This window comes from Penicillium citrinum, assembly GCF_028827155.1.
Source record: "Penicillium citrinum strain IBT 23319 chromosome Unknown utg000006l:1.0-3011923.0:1.0-3012962.0, whole genome shotgun sequence".
NCBI classification, from domain to species: domain Eukaryota; kingdom Fungi; phylum Ascomycota; class Eurotiomycetes; order Eurotiales; family Aspergillaceae; genus Penicillium; species Penicillium citrinum.
In genome coordinates this window covers 1,834,108-1,851,779 of record NW_026622691.1, presented here as the reverse complement: position 1 = coordinate 1,851,779, position 17,672 = coordinate 1,834,108, and the positions used below count along the sequence as shown (strand labels likewise).

The following is a 17,672-nucleotide window of genomic DNA, read 5'->3' as shown; positions in this document are numbered from 1 at the left end:
CTTCTTTTTCTTCCCTCTCATCCCCGGTGTTCCTTCTTGACACTCCCCATCTCCTCTCTTTTTTTTAGTTGTCGCATCCATCTTTTGCACAACCTTTCACAATGGCTCAAGGTGACGTTAACCAGGGCGAGAAGTCCGTCTTCGGCATGCCCGTAAGTTGCTTCCTCTATTCTGGCTCTGCTATCTCATTCCGGTTGTCGCGCGATTTCATCGATTTCAATCCATCACGAACTCGATTGTATCTTCATCATCCATCGAGATGACGAGAATAGAACAAATTGGCTCAACCGGATAGTTGGCTTTGCCTATCAGTCGATTATTTCATCGAGATAGAGATGCTAACGAAAAATTTTCACAGGGCTTCGTTGTCGACTTCCTGAGTACGTACAGCACTCTTACGCATCCAATTCCATCGGAAATCCATCTATCCATCAATTGCAGCCACTAACTGATTCATAGTGGGTGGTGTTTCCGCCGCTGTCTCCAAGACCGCCGCTGCCCCCATTGAGCGTATCAAGCTCCTGATCCAGAACCAGGTTAGTAAAGACATCATCCATCAAATCAGGCGTTGGCCTTCACAGAATACACCGCAATGGATGATCATCTGTCGTAATTCGACCACTGGCACCTTCACTGCAAGGTGATAGCCTGGGTTGTGTTGGTACTGATGGTTGAAAATTTTTTTCTCCTTGCGCGTCCGTGCTGGGCAGCAGCCGCGTTTCTGCCGATCAGTCACTAATACAAGATTTTTCTTCCCTCAACAGGATGAGATGCTCAAGGCTGGTCGTCTTTCCCACAAGTACAACGGTCTCGCCGACTGCTTCAAGCGTACTGCCGCTGATGAGGGTATCGTCTCTCTGTGGCGTGGTAACACCGCCAACGTCATCCGTTACTTCCCTACCCAGGCCCTGAACTTCGCTTTCCGTGACACCTACAAGTCCATGTTCGCCTACAAGAAGGACCGTGATGGCTACGCCAAGTGGATGATGGGTAACCTGGCCTCCGGTGGTGCTGCCGGTGCCACTTCCCTGCTGTTCGTCTACTCCCTGGACTACGCCCGTACCCGTCTGGCCAACGACGCCAAGTCCACCAAGGGTGGCGGTGACCGTCAGTTCAACGGTCTCGTTGACGTCTACCGCAAGACCCTCGCCTCCGACGGTATTGCCGGTCTCTACCGTGGTTTCGGTCCCTCCGTCGTCGGTATCGTCGTCTACCGTGGTCTGTACTTCGGTATGTACGACTCTATCAAGCCCGTTCTCCTGGTCGGTCCTCTTGAGGGCTCTTTCCTCGCTTCCTTCCTGCTCGGCTGGACTGTTACCACTGCTGCTGGTGTTGCTTCCTACCCTCTGGACACTATCCGTCGTCGTATGATGATGACCTCTGGTGAGGCCGTCAAGTACTCCTCCTCCATGGATGCTGCCCGCCAGATCATCGCCAAGGAGGGTACCAAGTCCCTGTTCAAGGGTGCCGGTGCCAACATCCTCCGTGGTGTTGCCGGTGCTGGTGTCCTGTCCATCTACGATCAGGTCCAGCTGATCCTCTTCGGCAAGAAGTTCAAATAGATGACTCGCCCCTAGCGAATTATCTTAAAACACCTGTAGCTATACTGGGGATGGGGATGAAACCCTGCTCGGTGTAACCGGGTGATGGGGAAGCAGAGGATGTGGGAACTGCAAAAGATAGATGCGTCAAGAAATGGGTTCGGGGGGGATCTTGAAGCATAGAATGGTGTGATTCTTCCCTTTTTGTACCCGATGTACTTTACTGCCTGCAAACTCTTTTTCTTTTCTTTGATTATACTTGATTCCACTGTGCAACTGTAGACCCCCCCCGTAGAGACCAGTATATCAGCTTGTGTACAGTATGTAATTTCCTTTGGGCCGTCAGCGTGATCTCTGCCACGCGGTTAACAAGCATGGTTCCTGTCATGGCTTTATTCATCGTCCCTCACCGGAATCGGTTTGACAGTTGCCGTCTCCCTTGTCAACTTCGTCCATGCGCATCAATGTTCACAGTCTCACTCGTAACCCTTGTACAAGCTAGACATCTTCCACACCAAAAGTACCCAGTAGAACACTTTTATCTTGGCAGTGCTCTCAATGATCACCAATATACTACAGAGTAATTCATATTCAACAAAGCCTTTAGCTCTCCCCGCGAGAGATTTTCCTAAAGCGGCCACCGCCCCACTGCGGCAGACGCATGACGTCTGGAGCTCGAGCTCCTTGAAGCATCCTTCTTCATACATAACTTCATTCATCTTCTCGATAACTGTTCGCGATTCCATAATCAAAGCAAAATGTCCGGTATACAGACATACACATCTGCACCCGTCAACTCCAACTCCAATTCTAAGAAGGAGGAGGAGCCTACTCAAGCAACTACTTCACACCCTGAACCCGCCACCGCAATCGAAGCCTCAACAACAGCCACCACTGAACCTCCAAACACCTCAGCTACGGCCACAGCCCCATCAAATGCTCCTGTATATGCCACAGCACAGGATCCGCAACCAGGAGCAGCTCCTGCTCTGCCAGTACCAACAGCATCAACAGCATCAACGGCTGCCACTGCTCCAACAACGAACCTAAGCTCAACTCCAACAACCACATTGCCAACCACATCGACCTCAGAGACCCCAGCACCACCACAACCGGGAGCTGCTCCAGTAGCAACCATTCCAGCACCGCAGGCACAATCTCCCGTGCCCCCTCCACCAAAGGCAAGCGAGGCTATCCCGCAAAATCCACCCTCCCAAGCAACAGCGTCAGCAACGCCCTCCGCTTTCACACAGTCCTACTCTTATCACCGCTCTCCACAATCAAACCATATACCGAACTCTACCTCGTCGCCCTACGCAAATCTGTACAACCCACCAGCTGGCGGTTCACAGCCTGGTCTACCCTTACACAGTGGTGGAAGCGGTGGTGGCGCGAGTGACATATTCCCTGATGACGAGGAGAGTTTCATGGGGACTGCTAAGTCGTGGATGCAGAGTGCTGGAACGAAATTAGCGGAGGTTGAGGCTGAGGTTTGGAAGAGAATCAATGATGCACATGGGAAATAGTCGGATGGTGTTGTCATGACGGATTGGGCTGTATTTTTGAATGATAAATGGGAGCTAGTGCTTCTATCTTGGGGTATTTCTGACTGGAATATTTTCAACTCGGATTCTAGGATGTAGGTCTCTACGATTGGTTCTGGGATGGTCGGCGCTTTTGTCTTTTGTCTTTTGTCTTTTGTCTTTTTGTTTTGCTTTCTCGTGGGAGGCATTTTTAAATTTGGTGGATAAGATCGGTTCTAGTGTGCGTTTCTATGGATAACATGTCAGAGTACTGTTGCTCTCATCAGCAACTATCTTGCAATAACATTGGAAGATATTACATAGTTCGTGGTTCATGTATCTGACCCCAATTTAAGAATCAATATTGAAAATAATGCGGTTTATACTCCCAGTTGTTACAGACAGATTAGAACAAGCAGAAAGGATAAGAACCTGGAATAGGATTAACATTCATAAGTTCAAAGATGATGATAAAGCAGAGATCCTTGCTTGTAGGATTGAAGTCTTTCTCCATTTCAGTCTGCTATATGGAGAACGCATAACAGATGTCTGCTTGCAATTCGTTATCGTTTGACCCCAATGCTGTAAATGTAGATAGCCAAGCTTCTACCCTCTCGTGATATCTCACCCTGGGAGAAACAGGTTTGGGTCTCAGCTTGCACGCTGAAATGTTCATTCCCCATTTACCCCCCCTAACAACAATGTTGCTCGTGAATTTAATGCTTAATTCATCCCCTTGGAGCAATCACAATCCTCCTAGATGAACAGGACTTCTTTACTGTAAGTACACTTGTCCGTACGGCATGACACTTATTACAAGATTCTATTTCTGCGCTATTCTCTAACTAACATGAATCACGTTGACTTACATCTACATCTATGTTTGTATTCAAAGTGTGATATAGTGCTTATGTAGGTAATAAAGTAAAACTTGGCAGTGAGCCACACGGAAGCCATTCCTAACCTTATTTCATTTTGAACTATCACCACTTTTTCTCCATAGATTTACTGTACTAGGATACAGCCAATTCAGACCCTCGCCTTCATATTTGCTCATGAGTTAAATCAAAATATAGAATCTCTTACTGATCAACGCCAAGACGACCTCAGATTATGCAGCAGAAATTGCCTTATCGCCCACCGTACACTTTGTGAGGGACGATTTCCGAAACCGGTTTTCGCCCCCAAAGCACGACTCCACCAGAGCCTCAAGCAAATCCCCCCCTGAATCCTCGTTGAATTCATCTCTGCGCTTGTGAACTCGTCGTCGAAACAGGGTCCCTCGCGAAGATATGAATTTCGCCAGGAATCGCCAGTACCTGATTCTCGCGTCCTGCACGCTGATAGTACTCGGCTTGCTCATATACTGGCGTCCATATTCCCCGAATAAATCAAGCATAATTGGATCATCATCTCGGCCTTCGACGGATACGAAACTCAACTGGAGTTATCCTCGGGATCGGGATAATTTTCTCCTCACGCAGGACCAGTGCGATGCGGCGTTTCCGGAATTATTTGTTGAAATTGAGAGGGCTAGAAATGAGCGCTCTTCAAATCCGATCACCTTTGAAGAAATCGATTCCATTCAACCGAAAAACGGTTATATTCGTGCAATGATTTATGACCAACAAGTATGTCTCGCTCAATCACGTCAGACCCTGTCCCTCTAGAATGGTCGATCCGAGACTGATATCAAAATCCATAGCTCTACATAATAGCCAAAGAAGGCTCAATCTGGACTCGTGAAATCGCCACATTAGCCGCTATAAATCGAGCCCTCGTCACATCACCAGAGCCCCTCCCGAATATCGAATTTGCTTTCAACACCGACGACCGAATCGAACCCGCAGCATTATGGGGCTACGCCCGTCGTGACGAGGATAAATTCATCTGGTTAATTCCAGACTTTGGATTTTGGTCCTGGCCCGAAATAAAAGCAGGATCAACGAAGGAGATTCTCATGAAAATCGAAGAAGCAGAACAAGCAGGTAAAACAGACTGGACGTCTCAAATCCGAAAATTATTCTGGCGCGGAGTCGCACGCATGGGTCCTGAGATTCGCGATAAATTGCTCGCTGTCACGGAGAATAAAGAGTGGGCTGATGTTAAGGAATTAGGATGGGGAGATGCCGAGAGTATGAAGACTGATTATAAGACTATGCCGGATCATTGCGAGTATAAGTATATTGCGCAAACAGAAGGAAATACATACTCGGGTCGATTGAAGTATCTGCAAATGTGCCGGAGTGTGGTTGTTTCGCATAAATTGAATTGGATCCAGCATCATTATCATCTTCTTCGATCGTCTGGTTCCGAGCAGAATTTCGTCGAAGTTGAGCGGGATTGGTCTGATTTGGAGGAAAAGATGCTTTGGCTTGAATCTCATGATGCAGATGCACGTCGCATTGCAGATAATAATGTCAAGGTTTTCAGGGAGAGGTATCTCACTCAATCTGCTGAGGTTTGCTACTGGAGGAGATTGATTCGGGAGTGGGCTGCTGCGAGCAATTTTGAGCCCGAATTTTACAAGAAAGATGAGAGTGGAAATCAAGTTTGGAGAGGTTTGAGCTTTGAGAGTTTCATGTTGATGCGGAAGATGGAGTGGCAGACTTAGGGCTAGCTTCTGGGCACCATCTAGATGAAAATTTCTACCAATTTTATGGCATTTATGAGTGATTTGGCAGAATACATTGTGGAATTAGTAATACTAGTATAGTATGATCATAGTTGTTGAAGTCAAGGATATATTACTTTCAAGACAAATGTCTAATTCAAATGAAATCCAATAGCTGGATTCACTCCTAACCTAGAAGCCGAGCCCATTAACGGCGTATATACGTATCCATACTATCGAACGTGATTCCAATCATATCGGGCACACACCACCCAAACGAGAAGAAGCAGAACGAACTGTAAGGAAAGAATCTCAGTTGAATCAATTAAGATGACCGAGAACCAATCAGAAGCAGAAGATTCAGCCAGACAAAGATCGCAGAAGATAAACCAGGCATACCAGTACAGTGCAGTCAAGACGACCAACAGGCCCATTTTCTTCCGGGTTCGTAAGACATTCTGTTCGTGATCACAAGAGAGAGAGAGAGAGAGAGAGAGAGAGAGAGAGAGAGAGAGAGAGAGGAGTGCTCAGAACACACAGATAAAGAGAAGAAAAAGAAATCAGAAATAAAACAACAGGACAATATTAGAACAGGTATAGGGTCAAAAAAAGTCGTGAGAAATCCGATGGGTATGGTTGAAGCCCCGGATCTGGATGTGCAGGAAATGGAAGAGAAAAGTCGAATAGCATCATGAAACGGAAGAGATGGGGTTTTGGACCTTTTTCACGACGCAGCAGGGTTCAGTAGCCAGCAAAGTCACGGTGATAAAAGTGAATGTGAGTCACCAACGCCGTCATTCCTTTCAAAAGCCATTTTTCGGATTGGACCAGGCATGATAAATAAGTGCGCTGATCAGAAGATCTTTTCGGAGAAGGAAATTCGTAACAAGAGAAGACGGAAGTGTACGTCAAAAGCGGTCCGGACCAGCCTTGACGACCTCAGTATGGTTGTGGAAAAAAAAAAGTGTATCCTAGGAGCCGAAAGCGAGAGCAGAAAGCAAGCCGTGAACATGAAGCCGAAAACGCCGATGCATGAATGTGGGTAGAGTCGAACGATTACATGGAGCCTAAACGGAGCAGCGCCTCTACTGCAGCGCGCTCCTGAGTATCAAAAGTGCGGGGCGGGTTCGCGTCGGGTGTGGGTCCGCCGCCGAAAAGTCCGTCAGGAAGAGGCTTCGCTCGAGCTGCAACATTGCTGCGCACGAATGGACCACTACCACCGCCCCCGTTGAACGAACGCGCACGAAGGGCATCTGCTCCGATTTGTGCCCAATCTTCCTCGTCCGTGACATCACCTTCATCGAATTCGTCATCTTGCATTTCGTCTGGCGCCTCGGACGAAGAGCAATACTCACGCTCATCTTCGCCGTCTAGAGACATCTTGTCCGCCTCATGCTCAAGCATGTCAAGGTCTTCGGGGATAAAGTCCTCCGTGTAGGAGAAAGCGGCAGAGTCCATGCCTGTGGCACATGAGTAACGACGATCGTTGTTACGACCTTCGATCTGCAGTCCGCGCTGCTGGAAAGAGCCTGCATAGCTGGACGGAGGTGAAGAAACGTTGAATGAGCGCTCACGCATAGCCTCCCCGCGTCGTCGCGCATCCCATCGTCCCCAGCCGATTTTCTCGAAGATCACATCACCATCTTTCGCACCAGCCTCGCCACCACTCCCTCGACCTTCAAGCGCAGCGACGACCAACCGACGTGCTTTCGCAGGAGGAATACCTGAGAACCCCGGTACGGAGGTAGTCAGATGGCCCATCACATGGCGAATAGCGAGAGGGCCCTGCGAAAGCAAGATCTCCGGGAGATGGTATCGCGCCAGCATGGCTGGAGTGATAGCGCCAGCGCTGTCAAGCTCGTGAGCGGGCTGTGGCTGATTCTGGCTGATGGCATGTTCGACCGCATCCTGCAAGTCGATGTCTGAGTCCAGCTGTGGTACTGTTGACAATGGCGAGCCAGGAGAGAGCACCGTTCTATGTTTATTGAAGGCTTGTGGGGGAAGAGTGGGAGAGATGGAGTTGGGTGGCGTCGGAAGCATGGCCGGTTGGCCAGGGCGGGAGGCCTTGCCTGGGACGCCCGATCGGGTCTTGGGAATATCAACAGAGGCGGTCTTGCCAGCAAGAGCCATAGCGATGCTGGAGGTTGTCTGCGAAGCCATGATGGGTGGTTTGAAAAAGAGAAGAAGGTTGTCTGCAAAGCGCGCGCGCAAAAAAGCATATGAGTCAGACGTGACCCTATTAAACCATTTGCGACCAAAGGACCGCGCCACGCGATTGGGGGAAGGGGCTCAGTGGCGACTTAGTCGATCCGGGGAAGGAAACAAAGGAAACAAAGACATGAACTTACCTCTTTAACTAAAGAGACAAAGATGAAGATTTGGTGTGTGCGTATGTGTGTGTGTGTGTGTGAGAGCAAGGTTGAAAGACGACTGCACGACTGACACGAGTACGCGACGCTTGGCCGGGGGCAGATTTGCGACGCGCAAGGGGCAGGATGACAGGCCGATCCGAAGGGATAGAAGAAGTGGATGATCTGGGGGGTGTTGATGAAGATACTGTAAAGTGAAAATCCAAGATAAAGAAGAAGCACAGAAAGTAGAAAAGGATCAAGTAGAAGTATAAGGCAGAAGCAGCAGGAGGGGTAGTCATCAGTAGTACAACTGCGGTACTTTCCCTCCACTCCAGACTCTCCCAAAGTGTGGGACTCTCGCTCGTGCGGGCGCTCGGGCGGATGATTGGGGCCGGACTATTCCGGTATACTTCGAGTTGTATAGAGTTAGTTCGTACCCAGAGGTACTATGTGTACTCTGATACTGTAGTACTATGTCTTTGGGGTATCTCATACTAAAGATTATTTACTAACTATAGTCATTATACAAAGAACAATAGTATAAATATTATAGAGTTATAATTCTCTCAATCTACTCAACTATTATACATATACATACACTCAGTTTATTGTAAATTGTATACAGATCCCTGCGACAATCAGGGAACCGATTCCTGGCAATCCCATTGAAGGAACCCGAGATCGCCCTCCCTCCACTCAGCGATCGCAGATACGCAGGTGCACAGGGTGCAGCCCTAGAAGTGATGGGTACCGGGTACATCAGTGGTTCTACAGTTGCCCTATCTTGGTACATACTACATACTACACTCTATGGTTAACTAGTTAACTAGTACATAGTTATGTACAAGTATGGCAATGTAGAGTGACATGTACCTCCCAATCCTCCAACTGATAAGACTCCCTCCCGGCACGTGTACCCTACACGCTACTATCAACATCCAATCAGACTGCAATCACCAAGCACACCTTGTCTTTCTACTTCCTGCACTCCCCCTCGTGCTTCGTAGATCCTCCGCTTTCATCGAACTTCCATTTTCTTTTCATTCTCAACATGAGCTCTGAATGATTTCATCTTCAAATTCGGCCCCTCCCTTTTTTTTTTGCCAACGATGTCCCCATCAACCATCAGTGGGTCTCTGGCTACAATTCTGGACTCGCGCACTGACGTCAGTTCATGGGTGGATACCCTAAGGCCCGAGGGTAGATAGAAAGTGTACATACATACGTAGTACTGTACAGGATTATGTACTGTACTCCATAGGTGCGGGATAGTAGTGTACGAGATGGAATGGCTTGAGCGGAGAATCAGTACATGTCCATGCACGCGGGGCGACACAGCCAAGCCTGCATGCTCTACTGTACATACATACTACGATAACTAATGTGCTCGGGTACTGGACTATGTACTCCATTCTTCATGCTTCCAAGGTGACCTGGCATTAGTCGTTTACTCGCGCCATGCGCTTGCGAATTCTATTCTCTGTGCCTGGTTCGCCGCATTTAGGTTGGCCAGCCACCCCGCGCAATGCTGTGTACTTCATACATATAGTACATCAATTATTTACAACAATTGTTTCTTTTGTCATTGATGATTCTCAAGTCATTCCGCAGAATCAGTCTTCCTAGTAGATTATTCCATTTACATAAATAGTACATACATACATACAAAGTACTACGGAGGATCAACTCAGGAAATCCCGGGCCACCGTGTCCGCGCCATTTCTATTATTGGGCCCCCAGTCACATATGAAACCCCTCATGTCCCAGCCTCACTCAGACTTCCTCCACTTCGTAAGCCAGCACACCTGGAATAACTTGCTTTTCTTGTGTATTGCAAAGAAATATATATATATATAAATAAAAATGAAATAATCACGCATTTGGCCCGCCGTAATGTTGGGGCTTTCGTAGTGGGGTTAGCGAGACTTCTACCTCCAGCCCGGGTAACAATATCCACATTCCCACAAAAGGGTTGTCACTGCCTTGATTACAGTACATAGTACATATCTGTAGGATAATCTCTGTTTGAGCCACCCACCTCATTTCGAGAAATCTGGATTTCATCGTGGCTTTGCGACAAGTCCGAGCGAGCCTCGGAGACCCCGTAGCGTAGAGTTGCCCCGCATCAACGTATTGTGATCAAGAGGGGAGTATACCTGTCTCCACGGAGGTTCCTACTACCTAATACAAAGAGTAAGGATTCATAAAATCAATATACCCCGTATAAGATGACACCATTACCAAAATGAAATAGAAGTTGGCATATGCTATCTAGATAATAGTTACGAGCAGTTAGCACTCTTTAATTGACCTTATACTAACTCAGGCAACAGCTTAGAAAGTAACTCTGTATTCATATTGGAAATAGTAACTAGACAAGTCAAGAAAGGTCAATAAACCCACTCACAATGTATCCATCCACCCGATTACAGACAACTGTCATCCTCTCACAACTTAAAAGGTGGCTGCGATACCGGACGCAGTCGCATGGATCCCTGCACACAGATCACAAGTCATTTGTACCTGAAGTAGGGCGTGAGGATAACTTAGATCCCATCAATCACATCAAATAGGATCTTGATGGAAGCCTCCCAGAAGGTCCATCCTACTCATATCCTTCAAGGTCCTGCATGTTCCATTCACTTCTTTGTAGCCCCTCAATAACCCCCCACATTCATAGCATCCGAATAAACCCATCACTCACTTTTTCCCCATCAGCTTTCTCCAGGCCCGTAAATTGAAAATTCCATCTTTTAAATCCATCTTATTCCCAACAAAAACAAAACCAAATCCCTTCTCCGCAATTGGAGTCTGAATATCATCAATATACTTGATCTCACAGGGACAAGGCATGTAGTGATGAGTCTCATACTCAGCCAATTTCTCCGCATCTTCCGAGCTACCCACTCGGTACGCCGCACCTTTGATTACTCCGCGGCCAGAAGCATCAGAGCATGGTGTCAAAGCGGGGTATTGTCCCCATAGCTTACAATCGAAGCCTTCAATAAATGCGGGGCGGAGCTCGGGCGAGTTGTCTAGTCCTAGAATTTCGACTAGCATGCCTGGGTCGAGTAGTGTTCCATAGAAGAAATAGACCCCTTCTGGTGCGGGATCGCGAGGTTTTTCCGGTGCTGATAGGAAGAATCTCTCTGGTAGCGCCGTTCGAATTCGTGATGTGAGAGACGATAGCGGGGAGCGAGGGCCTGCTGGGGGTGGAGGTGGTGGCGGTGGAATTTGTGTTGTAGACTTTTTTTTTTCATGAGATGGCATTTTGGCTAAATCTTCGTTGATAGGGTTTGCTTCTGAGATAGATGAGTTTTGCCGGGTTATGTTGGTAGTCCTGAGTCAGTGTGTTGTTTACATTTGTAATTGAGGCTGCAAGAAAGAGCGGGAAGCCAAAAGCCGCCTACCACGTATTTTCTTCCCGGTTCAACACAAGTATATTCCGTGATATACCATCTTTGTGGTTAGAATACGGCTAAGCTATGCGTTTGGAAATCATAGCTTGGCTTTATTGGACCGGGTGAATTGCTCATATAGTAGTTGAATGAGCACTTTTATCCGATGCGGAGATGCCGTGTCTTATATGGCACATGGATGGGACATACGGAGATTTCATAAGTAAGCCAGAAGCGCGAGAAGCACCTGTGCCAGTGAAAACTTCATATCAGCTGGTACCCAGGTGAAAGCATCTATTGCGGTGCCTCATGCTCGTCATATCCTTACTTGCGTGCTTTTTAGCAGCGGCGGGAATTGCAGCGATTAGTCCGAGCTCGCTGAACTCAGACGTGACTATCCTCATCCATAATGATTTAAAAGGTAAGAACTCAATTACCTCCAAATTAAAATAGGCTATCGATCGCTAAAGGTCTGTCTAGAGGAGAGAAGCCCTCGGGCTAGATCAGGCATCTTACTGTTAGATCCAATGCCCCTAGAAAAAGCGATACAGAGCTGCCAGAGGCTTGGAGAAAACCTTTGGCCAATTGAAACGGGGGTTTCAAATATACGAGATGACCTCAGATATCTGGTGTATCAAAATAAGAGAAAAAGAGGCCAGCGGTTTTGGATTGCTCCTATACATGGTGACCCGTCAGCAGTCGACGCTGATGGCACCGTGAAGAAAGTGTCTCCTCACAATGACTTGCCAGTTATTTGCACTCAGACTGCTCCATACTCTACTCCAGAATATCAGAATACCAACTCAACATGGCAAATAACCGTCCGTTCAAACAATGAGTCCATTACGGGGTATGTTGATCGTTTGTTATGACGGAAAATCTACTAACAGCTCCAGAATTCGTGATCGTTTCAGCTTTCGCTTTCTTGGTATTAGATATGCAAGCCCCACTAAACGATGGGAGTATTCGAAATTGCACAGGGGAGATGATACGAGAGTCTCTGCATTGGAATATGGATCTACATGCATGCAAGGTTCTACAGGTTCGGAAGACTGCTTCTTCCTCAATGTGTGGACACCAACTCTTCCCCAGCCCAAGAGGATTCCGAAAACAAATCTCAAGCCCGTTATGTTGTGGATACATGGTGGTGCTTTCACAAGTGGTACTGGTAGCGACACTCTATTTGATGGAAGCAACCTTGCATCGAGAGGTGATGTCGTGGTTGTGACCATCAACTATCGCCTAGGCACTCTCGGTTTCCTGGCTTTAAATGATGGAGATACAAAGGGCAATTATGGTCTAGCAGATCAGATTACCGCTCTAGAATGGGTTCGCCGCAACATCAAAGATTTTGGAGGTGATCCAGACCGAATCACCATCTTTGGACAGTCGGCCGGGGCGGGATCAGTCAGGGCCTTGCTTGCATCTCCTCAAGCCAGAGGGAAATTTGCTAGCGCAATCATGCAGAGTAATCTGGGTGGCATCGGATACGGGATGGCATACTCGAAATACTACACAATTGCTGAAGAGGTGGATGTTGTAGGGAAGGACATACTGGACTTAACGAATTGTTCGGACGCGGATTCTCCAGTCGAATGCATGAGAGCGCTCCCTGCTACGAAAATTTCAGAGCTTGGTACACAAGCCAGATACATAGTCGTCGATGGAAAGTATATCGAAGCCCCTGAATTGGATTTAACAAATCCAGAAGCAACTGCAAATGTACCTTTGATGATCGGGACAACAAGAGATGACGGAGCTGCTATGATCGGATATCCCACAGCAGACGAGAATATCCAGCAATCCCTGAATCAGTCTGGTCTACCATCATCAGGTCCCAATTCCCTTTTCCCGATCCCCTCGACCTCAAATAAGACACTCGATATATTCAATACAACTGCCCGAGTCGCAACGGATGGCATGTTCCGATGTATCGACCAAGCCACGGCATATTCTGGATTCAACAATCGCATTTTCCCGAATGTATTCTACTACGAATTCAATCGGACTTACCAGATGCCAGACTGGTCACCTAACTCGCCAACATGCGAAGCACCCATCTCGTCCGAATATCCCCACGGTGACCCAAACCAAGAATACTTCAAATGCCATTCCGGTGAGCTATATTATGTTTTCGGCAATCTTCTGCGGAAAGGAATGCCCCTGCGAGATAATTATGATCTTGTGTTTGAGCACTATATTGTAGATCTTTGGTCAAGCTTTGCCCGGACTGGCCGACCCACTCCGGATTGGGGATTTCTTGAGGCCAGAGGATATACCAACACCTTACGACAAATTGAGCTAGCGGGCAATTGGATACCCTTCAAACATGGGAAATACCAAATGCTCCGCCTGCAGAGGCATTCAAAAATGGTAGAACTGGATGAGAGAGCGCAGTGTAATCTCCTACAACTGCCTCTGACGTACTTCGATTAGTTAGGCGAGCTTCTGCTAGTATGCTTACTGACAGCACACATGTTTGAGACTAAAGTACTTGCAAGAGTGCCCACTCAATCGCAATGCAAACCTTGAATAGTACTAAATCTTCGTTCGTAATAACTAATAATCAATCAAATCACCAGTAATAATTAATGATTACTCTCGGCTTTCCACGTGATGCCAATATCCGATCTTATCGCTTCCGAAATTTCCATCGCCGGCTCGGCAGGTTTAAGCCGAATCTTTTCTTTCGGATCAGCGTTGCGGGGTCTTCAAGCATCATGTATCCGCCTCGAATTGTGAGCCGACGGCTGGTGCGCGGTTACCACCCGACGGAGAGAACCCGATGATTGTCGTCATATATAGTCTGGACAATTCGTCCTCACGCCCGCCCCGGCCTGGACGAGCTTTTGATTCTGAAGGCATATCATCCAACTTCGCCACTGCCGACCCACCAAACTTCTCCGCGCAACCTTAATTGCATGGGTATTCTCCGAATCAAGCATTCTTCACATCTGCAATATCATCAATAGCAGGGCCAATTATCCGGACTAGCACATTCTCTGAAGATACACAACATCAATCTTGATCACATTCGGCAGACGACGGAACGAAAAGATATTAGATATGGCTAGCAACCGCCATCCCAACGCTGCGGCGTACTCGCCTGTCCTCGAGACTAGCCAGATTTTCTCAAACCTGTGCGAGCAATCGGAGCGGCTGAATCTCCCTTCTGAAGTATTGGCCAATAAAGAACGGGTTTCTTTCTCATCCAGTCATAATGAGATTTACTTTCCTATTCCGTTCAAGGAGACTGAGACCTTGGCGGCATTGAAGGGTATCGAGGGGTCTGTGGCTGCAGCTCTGGCTGATTTGAGGTTTGGAAAGGGTGCGCAACCTCGTGGTGTACAGGTCAGCCTCGAGGGCGCGACGGCATTCGGATGCCAAGCGTACATGGCCAAGATTGATGGGCTATCAAAGTTGGACCCAAATGTAAAATCCAAGCTGAAAGGTAAGTTTGTTACTTTCAAATTTAGTGTTTGATTATTGACTGAGTATAACAGACACTGACCTGCTGGCGGCACAATCGAATGGCTACCGACGTATGTCGGCTAATCTATACAAGACCAAGAACCCGGGCGAGTTCTATCACATCCATGGTTCATTGGAAGCTACTACGACATTGAACATGATTGGACTGGAGGGTCAACGGCCTGACTTGACTGATTACGAAGATATCATTAAGGTAATTGAGAGCCATGTCCAGAAATACTCTGTGGCCGAGCTGGAGGAGATGAACAAGGAAAGGCGGCAAGCTGGTGTGCCTGCACTGAAACATGAGGACTTTATCAAGACGCCACATGTACGTTTTCAGACCTAGATCTTTCACGAGTGATCGAGGTACTAATACAGATATAGGGCAAGCTCAATGTTGAAGAACCGGCTTGGAAGGTCACCAAGCTTCCGGGGACTATTGCACCTACGCCATTCCCCACTCGCCGCGCTGGCAGCACTAAGATCTTGGAGGGCGTTAAAGTCTTGGAGATGTGCCGAATCATCGCCGGTCCAACAGTCACCCGCATTCTGGCCGAGTATGGTGCAGAAGTTTTGAAAGTGACAAGCCCGAACCTGTCCGATGTGCCATTCTTCCAAGTTGACGGTAATATGGGAAAACATGCCGCAGACCTGGATCTCAAGACCGAAGCCGGCCGTCAAGAGTTTGAGAAATTGCTTGACGACGTAGATGTCATCGTCGATGGATATCGTCCTGGTGCACTGGAGAAACTCGGTTATGGACCACAGGCAATGGCATCCCTGGCCGAGAAGCGTGGTAAGGGTATCGTCTACGTCAATGAGAATTGTTTCGGATACGAGGGTGAATGGGCCGGACGCGCTGGATGGCAACAAATCGCAGACTGTGTATGTTTAAACCCAATACAACACATATTTGATTCCACTCAGCTAATTTGAAACAGGTTACCGGTATCGCATGGGCCCAAGGAAAATTCATGGGCCTGGACAACCCCGTTGTTCCACCCTTCCCTATCTCCGACTATGGAACTGGATGCATGGGCGCCATCGCCGCCCTCTCCGGTCTTTACCACCGTGCTAAAACAGGCGGATCCTATCACGGCAAGGCTTCACTGATGCATTACGATCTCCTGCTCTTTGCAGTTGGCCAGTACTCCGCCGAAGTCCAGGAGCAACTGCGCGCGGCCCAACCCGCGGAATTTTTCCAGCTCCGCCACTGTGACAGTGTGGATCGTATTTCATCTACTGTTCTCAAGAGCATGCAGAAACGTTTCCCACACCTTTATGCTCCTGCTGGCACCGAGTCGGAGTCTGGACGGCCGGCATTGACTGAGAAGTGGTTCTCGCGAGCATATAACGCGGACATTGAGGTTGTCAAGCCTATTGCAGTTGTGGAGGGAGTGGATAATCAGTTTGTTCGGGCTAGTCGACCTAATGGAACTGATCAAGCGAACTGGGAAGACTTCAAGCTTGATGGAGAGGGCGATGTGAAGAGGCTTTGAGTTTATCTGCTTTTATTTCAGAAGAGTATGGGCCTCGGATACTGCATTGTAAATAGATTGATTGCATAAATGATGGACTTTTCAGAGACTTGATCTAACTAACCTTGAATACCCCACATATGCTCCGAAATAATTCAGAGCATCCGATTGATACAGTCGGACATGAAGTGGGCAATCGGCTCCGTCGGAAGACATCCTCTAGGACCCATACTCTTCTGAAACACAACCTTTAGTTGAACTAATATACCAAGAGCAAGTCTGCTTGAAGTAATCGGAGGGAATTCGTATAGTCTGTTAATAACATTCATATCTAGAAAGATGTACAATATAACAAGATATCGGGACTATTAGATTGAAACTTGACTTCCCCGTCATACTTCATGGATTGCACCTACGATAAGATCGGATGCGGCATGCACGCCGGTCCGACGGCCCCTCATGATGAAATGGACGTCAATGTCAGACAACAATACAAAATATTCAATTTCCTTCATATATCTTTCAAGGAAAACCCACGCTACTCAAACTTCAATCAATTCGAATACCCGCCAACAACTCAGAATGTCATACAACATCGCCTACGACACGGCCCGCGCACCACCGCGCGGTGCAGCTCTTGTCGCATTCATGGAGGACTTCTACCGCACTAGTGATACCGAGTCTCTGCACGAGAAATATGTCCAGAGTTTCACGGAAGATGCTACTTTGATCATGGGTCCGAAAGAAGCAAAAGGTGCAAGTGGTATGTATCATCTTTCTACCAGTGGGAGTTCAAGAAGTTGTTGAATGCTGGTATGATTCCGCCAGATGTCTAATTGGAGATACTCTGCAATGCGGCTTCATGTTCAATAAACATTTAGAACCCATAGATGGGTATATACTAATCGTTTCAACTAGAGATTCTACCTCTCCGCCATGGTCTCTGGGCACATGTTGCATCTCGGAAACACACGCCCACCCGCATCTTTTTCGGCGGCGAGAACGAGATCATGCTTTATGGTGGGGTGAATTATAGACTTAAGGCTGATCCTGAGAAGGATGTTTATGTTCCATGGGCTGGAAGGGTAGTTTTCGCTCCTGAGCAAGCTGGCCAGGGTGTGAAGATGCAGTTCTATCAGGTTTACTTGGTATGTTTAACATCGGAATTTTTGAAGTGGTGTAGATACTGATTTAATATAGGACCCCTCGGCTCAATCCGGCAAGAAATAATGAAGGATTCTATAGATCAATGAATATATAAACATAAGGTACTATAAATAGTATTTATACCGA

General features: G+C 47.6%; 8 protein-coding genes across 8 annotated transcripts; 6 read left to right on the top strand and 2 right to left on the bottom strand.

Moving 5' to 3' along the window:
- Window positions 1-1,794, top strand: N7469_007226 (putative mitochondrial ADP,ATP carrier protein (Ant)). Its single transcript, XM_056646144.1, has 4 exons — window positions 1-152; window positions 359-380; window positions 460-536; window positions 765-1,794. Exons 1-4 carry the CDS (start codon window positions 102-104, stop codon window positions 1,560-1,562), a joined length of 948 nt encoding a protein of 315 aa, XP_056499585.1. The 5' UTR covers window positions 1-101; the 3' UTR covers window positions 1,563-1,794.
- Window positions 1,795-2,299: 505 nt separating this feature from the next.
- On the top strand, window positions 2,300-3,067 carry N7469_007225 (uncharacterized protein; the record flags this gene model as incomplete). Its single annotated transcript, XM_056646143.1, has 1 exon — window positions 2,300-3,067. The coding sequence occupies one exon, from the start codon at window positions 2,300-2,302 to the stop codon at window positions 3,065-3,067; it is 768 nt and encodes a 255-aa protein (XP_056499584.1).
- A 1,289-nt stretch (window positions 3,068-4,356) lies between these two features.
- On the top strand, window positions 4,357-5,678 carry N7469_007224 (CAZyme family GT90; the record flags this gene model as incomplete). The annotated part of the gene is made up of 2 exons (XM_056646142.1): window positions 4,357-4,695; window positions 4,770-5,678. 2 exons carry the CDS (start codon window positions 4,357-4,359, stop codon window positions 5,676-5,678), a joined length of 1,248 nt encoding a protein of 415 aa, XP_056499583.1.
- A 1,056-nt stretch (window positions 5,679-6,734) lies between these two features.
- N7469_007223 (uncharacterized protein) lies at window positions 6,735-7,838 on the bottom strand (the record flags this gene model as incomplete). The annotated part of the gene is made up of 1 exon (XM_056646141.1): window positions 6,735-7,838. The coding sequence occupies one exon, from the start codon at window positions 7,836-7,838 to the stop codon at window positions 6,735-6,737; it is 1,104 nt and encodes a 367-aa protein (XP_056499582.1).
- Window positions 7,839-10,729: 2,891 nt separating this feature from the next.
- Window positions 10,730-11,299, bottom strand: N7469_007222 (gamma-glutamylcyclotransferase family protein; the record flags this gene model as incomplete). Its single annotated transcript, XM_056646140.1, has 1 exon — window positions 10,730-11,299. The coding sequence occupies one exon, from the start codon at window positions 11,297-11,299 to the stop codon at window positions 10,730-10,732; it is 570 nt and encodes a 189-aa protein (XP_056499581.1).
- Window positions 11,300-11,718: 419 nt separating this feature from the next.
- On the top strand, window positions 11,719-13,863 carry N7469_007221 (Carboxylesterase type B; the record flags this gene model as incomplete). Its single annotated transcript, XM_056646139.1, has 3 exons — window positions 11,719-11,848; window positions 11,908-12,277; window positions 12,324-13,863. Coding segments are annotated over 3 exons (2,040 nt in total), but the record flags the coding sequence as incomplete, so codon positions are not given.
- Window positions 13,864-14,493: 630 nt separating this feature from the next.
- Window positions 14,494-16,400, top strand: N7469_007220 (CAIB/BAIF family enzyme; the record flags this gene model as incomplete). The annotated part of the gene is made up of 4 exons (XM_056646138.1): window positions 14,494-14,878; window positions 14,931-15,229; window positions 15,286-15,786; window positions 15,843-16,400. The coding sequence occupies 4 exons, from the start codon at window positions 14,494-14,496 to the stop codon at window positions 16,398-16,400; spliced, it is 1,743 nt and encodes a 580-aa protein (XP_056499579.1).
- A 561-nt stretch (window positions 16,401-16,961) lies between these two features.
- Window positions 16,962-17,609, top strand: N7469_007219 (uncharacterized protein; the record flags this gene model as incomplete). Its single annotated transcript, XM_056646137.1, has 3 exons — window positions 16,962-17,142; window positions 17,298-17,527; window positions 17,580-17,609. The coding sequence occupies 3 exons, from the start codon at window positions 16,962-16,964 to the stop codon at window positions 17,607-17,609; spliced, it is 441 nt and encodes a 146-aa protein (XP_056499578.1).
- Window positions 17,610-17,672: the final 63 nt, after the last annotated feature.